The following is a 5,367-nucleotide window of genomic DNA, read 5'->3' as shown; positions in this document are numbered from 1 at the left end:
TCCCCCCCAGCGTTTTTTTTTTTTTTTTAAAGTTGCCAGCCACCGCCAGCATTTTTGATCATTTTCATGGCCCCCAGAATATTTAGTTGTATGAATATCTGAACATGCAATATGTAAAAAAAAAAAAGAACGGAGCCTCAGCTTTTAAACAACAAATCTGTTTTATTCTAGTTTCATGCAATCTTCTGTTATCAACACTTGAATGTGGGTAAGTTTCATAAAAAAAAGCAACATTTTGATCAAAAAGCTGAGAAAGTGACGTTTTCGTCAAAGACTACGTCCAGATGGGATTTAGTACGATGATCAAAAGCTGGAGTAGATCACTTCCATCAACACCCCCAAAGCTTCACAGTCCTAAAACACTTCCTGCTTCGACATTTCATCCGCTAACATTAGGCAGTTTTGATTTATATGTTGTTTAATGCGTGATGATTGTGTTATTTTACATATGCATCTCCTTGCATACACAATCACTTGTTTCTGCGTCTTCTTCTTCGCCATATTTGATCCAGAGATTCAGTACTATTTCAGAAGATGTGTAATAGGGCCTCATTCTTGATATTATTCTCCATATTATATCCATAATGGAAAAAAACACAGAAATCCAGAAAATTCTGTCAATGGCAGGGAAAGAGTTAAGTACAAAAAAAAAACCCATGATGATTTTACAATTTAAATAATATAAGAAAAAGTAATTATGTATTATAGTGATGAGAATGAAATTGTTTCACATTGCAGTAATGAGAATGTCAGGGGGAAATATGTTGAATTGCAATAAAACATCCTAACAAAGACTTAATAGTCTATGCAAAAATAAAAAATGGGTCTGGACAGATTCACACTGCTGACACACGCCGATGGACACAAACAGCTGTCCTTGACACTTTCTAACAAGCTGATTCATTGTTAAAATCATCCTTCTCAGTTGTGCTGTTGACATAATGACCTGTTAGTCAACAAGCTTTATTTTCACCCAAACATGTTGCTGGAAACTGTTGCGATGACTTGCGGAAAGGAAGGTCCGTGCCATCGCTCACTGTGTCATGACAGAGATGCTTTAAACAAGATCTCTGAAGATACACTTTAATTCCTTCTGAGATTGCATTTCTCCAGTTCAGCTGTTAACAAATAGCTTACTTTTGAAATGTTTCTGCTTACTTTTCAGAAAGGATTTGCATAATGAGCTTTATATTACACAAGAAATCTATACAAAATCATACCTCGGCTAGAAATACTTGTTAGGAATTTTGTGCAAAACAGATCAGCGCACGCAGAATAGATGATCCTGATATGAGCTACAGTAGTCTTCCCAGATACACTATGTAGTAAGCTATTCAAAGCCGCAGCTGTGTTCGAAATGGAACACTAGCTTGCTGCATACTGCTCAATATATGCTTTATACCATCTACGTAATCTGATGTCACATGACTTTTCCATGTTGCGTGTTTAATTCGTTGAGTGGTGTCCAGTTTTCATCTCAGAAATAAAAACAGCTGTTCTCACATGCAGTACTGGGGTGTTGTATAAATTTGTAGTGTGCAAACTATATGCCCTACACAGGGGCGCCATGAAGAGTTTTAAGGGGGGTATGCCAGACAGAAATTTGGGCCCCCTTCTTCCAGATGAATGTGTTTTTTCTTTTGACGCTTAATCAGAAATTTAATATATATACATGCAGGGCTCAACGCTAAGGATTTTTTCTACTGGCCCGGTCAGGCTAGTAGTTCAAATTTGTTCTTGCCCTGCCAATATATTCACAGGCACTACCACAAGTTCTTGTTATCATTGTTTTTGACCCATGTTATCTTGTATTCTAGTAAATAAGCTTATATGACACCAACATCAGTGGCGCCATGAAGAGTTTTAAGGGAGGTATGCAAGACCCTTTGCAAGGTATGCAAGAAAATTTGGGCCCCCTTCTTCCAGATGAATGTGTTTTTTCTTTTGACGCTTAATCAGAAATTTAATATATATACATGCAGGGCTCAACGCTAAGGATTTTTTCTACTGGCCCGGTCAGGCTAGTAGTTCAAATTTGTTCTTGCCCTGCCAATATATTCACAGGCACTACCACAAGTTCTTGTTATCATTGTTTTTGACCCATGTTATCTTGTATTCTAGTAAATAAGCTTATATGACACCAACATTTTAGATTCCAGTTACATTTTACAATTCTCAATTCAAATTTTAATTCCTACACTAAGCCTAACAAAGCAACTAAGCCTAAACCTAACTTATGAACAGTCAGTAAATAAGAACAAGTGAAGAAATTACAAGCAATAGCACAAATAAATAAATAGAACAAAAATACAAAATAAAGATGCTTTGGGTTTTTAGATTTGTAGTCGTTCAAGTACAGAAACTGAATAATCAAATATAAAATAACATTGCATATTCTTCACTGTATAAATTAAACATAGATTAATCATTGTAAAGTTATTTAGTTAAGAGCAGTAAGTGATTTTCTCGATTTTAATTAATCAATTATTTAATTAATTTTTTTTTTTTTTTATTAACATTAAGGACACTGACAGCAGCTGGTAAATTAGGCGTGGTCTTTAAACACAATTCATGGGTCTAACATCTTGATACACATCTGATTTCTTTTACAACTAAGTGCACTTAATACATAACCGACTGTTTTCGAGGATATTGGCAAGACGGGTATGTTGAGATACTTTTGTATCATGTATTTGTCCGTTCAAGCGCAACAAGACTCGGAAAGAAACTCCATTCGGGGCTTGTGCGGTGTCAGAGTCGCGGCTGTTTGTGTGCGCGCTGTGCACACTGAATTGAGTTGTTATTTGCCTCTTCTTGCGCTTGAAACTGAATTGGCAGGGTGTATTTGTCTGTTAAAGCGCAAGACGACGCACTTTAAAAAAAATCCAAAGTGGTGATTTGGGGCCCCCTAGCTTCCTGGGCCCATATGCCTTGCATACTCGGCACCCCCCATAATGGCTCCCCTGGCCCTGCATACAGCATAGTAAGAGTAATATGGTAGTATGCTATTCTGAACACAGCCACTGTCACATATCCCATCTGCCTTTGTGTCGTGCTCTGATGATGTCACGATCACCTGATGATATTCTCTCTCAGGGTTGGTCGGCCCTGTAAAGTCCGGAAAGTCGAGGAGCTGCCGCAGGAAGAGGAACTGGAGAGTGAGGTGTCGTCAGTCACCGAAACCAAAGGTAGATCTACACCACCCTCACTGTATGTTCATATTGCATTTGCATGTCATTTGGTGGACGTCAGTATTGAGCCTCGAAATGAAAACACGAATTACAATCCTGTTTGACCGAATTAGAATCAGAATGAGATTTATTGCCAAGAATGTTTGCACACACAATAAATTAATCCTTGTGACAGAAGAAGCTTCAGCGACTGCAGTAAACAACATCACACTGATAGTAAAAGACAAGTGAATAAAGAGACAATTTCCCAGAGAGGGGGAAAAAAATTAAAAAAAGATAAATGTGCAGTGTCATTTAAAGTGGTTTTAATAAATGTGGTGATAGTTACTCTAATGACAAATGTAATAAAAGTATTATAATAAAAGTAAGAGAAATAATGGTTTAAGTTTAAAACATGAAAAACTACTTGCCAATTAGTAAAAACTAAATTCAACATGTAACCAAAATACACAATCTTGCTTCTGTTTTAAAGACATTTACTGTGTAATAATATCAAGAAGGGGGCAAACAGGTTTCATATACGAGCATACATTAAGTTTAAGTACTGCATTGAAAAAGTGGTAAACTCGAAATTATAAGATCTAAATTAACTGGTTTCATTCAAGTCAGAAATATTATTTCACATCACTGAATCTACCTAAATACATCTATACAAACAAAACTAATTTTTACGAATTCACGGTAACCACTGCTGGTTACCACTTTGTACAGTGTGTGAAGAACGCCCTCAGAATCAGTGTCTGAAGCATGTGAAACTCAATGTTGTGATTCACAGATGAGCTGAAATCATTTCAGTTTATCACAGCTGCTCTATTTCTTTCTGTGATGACTCACTCCTTCTCTATTTCTGCCTTCCTGTTTCTTGCTGGGGTTGAGTCTCTTTCCAGAAGAATTGGTCTGTCCTTCTTCCTCTGTGGCTGGTTATCTAAAGGTTTAGTGGCAGTCACTAATGAGGAAGAGGGTTGGATTCAAACCGTAAGTTCTTTGTTCCTCAGCTTTAAAAGCTTTTTAACTTGCTCCGGTCACGCGTCAAAGGCAGTCTGAGAATAAAAGATGTGAGAAACTCAGCTTCTGTACTTGGATGCATTGTGGGCGTCGCGAGTGGTAATCTACTGGGGCTCGAGCCATGGATAATTGTAATTTAAGAAAAAAATGATGAGGACGTTGAAGATCTCAATGGAAAAGAAGTTTATTGCAGCATAGCAGTGACAAAGTAGAAAGCAGACAAGTGGAATCACATTTTATCTAGCAGTTTTTTTTTTGCATTTATTCATTTATCAGGTGCTTTTATTTCCAGTGACTTGCAAATAAGGAATACAACATAAGCGTTTCATCCTGAGGAGGCAGTAATAGAGTAGTGCTGCAATACAAAGGTTTTTTTTTTATATTCATAAAGAGAAGAGAGGTGAAATGTGCATTGGGCTCATTAAAGACCAAAAGCACTGCTGCATTGTGGATCATCTGCCGAGGTTCGGTTGAAGATTATTGTACTAGTGCAGTCTAGAGATGACAAGAGCCTGGATGAGGAGTTGTGTAAAAAGACCTGATCTTCTTGATGTTAATTAATGCAAGTCAGCATGACTGGGCTGCATGGCTTATGGCTGCGACTGGTTGATGTGACTTTGACACAGTTCATGACAACATACCCTGAAAGATCTACCTGTGAAGCAGGACTCAAAGCAGCAGAGTGCGGTTGCTGTGATGTCCAGTGATAGGAGGATCAGACGGTTTGGAGGCAGCTCCTGCAAGCCTCGGGGATTGTGTGTAGGTTTAGAGTGGGTTTAAAGCAGTGGAGTTACCCGAGCATGATTGAGTGTTTTGGGGGAAAATGCCAACGAGGACAGATGTGTCGATGATGTGTGTGAGTGTTGGCCAAAATTATTTGGACTGAACTGGCCAGGAGCAGGAGACTGTGTACACGTGTGAGAATATTGTTATGTGTGCACACGGGTGTATGCATGAATATCCATATGGTTAATCCAGCCCTGCCCTGGAGTTAAGTAAGACTGTTGGAGTTTCTGAGTAAATGTGTCATTCCCACTATGCAGTATATATATATATATATATATATATATATATACAGTGGGGCAAAAAAGTATTTAGTCAGCCACCAATTGTGCAAGTTCTCCCACTTAAAAAGATGAGAGAGGCCTGTAATTTTCATCATAGGTATACC

General features: G+C 38.0%; 1 protein-coding gene across 1 annotated transcript in view; it reads left to right on the top strand.

Annotated features, from left to right (window-relative positions):
* The window catches only part of l3mbtl3 (L3MBTL histone methyl-lysine binding protein 3), a 74,217-nt gene that overhangs the window by 54,107 nt on the left and 14,743 nt on the right, over window positions 1-5,367 (top strand). Inside the window, exon 19 of the mRNA XM_016439788.1 lies at window positions 3,097-3,188. Coding sequence (XP_016295274.1) covers window positions 3,097-3,188 — 92 coding nt within the window. The remainder of the gene's footprint in view (window positions 1-3,096; window positions 3,189-5,367) is intronic.

The sequence above is a fragment of the Sinocyclocheilus anshuiensis genome, unplaced genomic scaffold, assembly GCF_001515605.1.
Source record: "Sinocyclocheilus anshuiensis isolate Anshui unplaced genomic scaffold, SAMN03320099.WGS_v1.1 scaffold1518, whole genome shotgun sequence".
Lineage (NCBI taxonomy): Eukaryota > Metazoa > Chordata > Actinopteri > Cypriniformes > Cyprinidae > Sinocyclocheilus > Sinocyclocheilus anshuiensis.
Note: the sequence above shows the minus strand (reverse complement) of the source record. Positions and strands in the feature narration are given on the sequence as shown.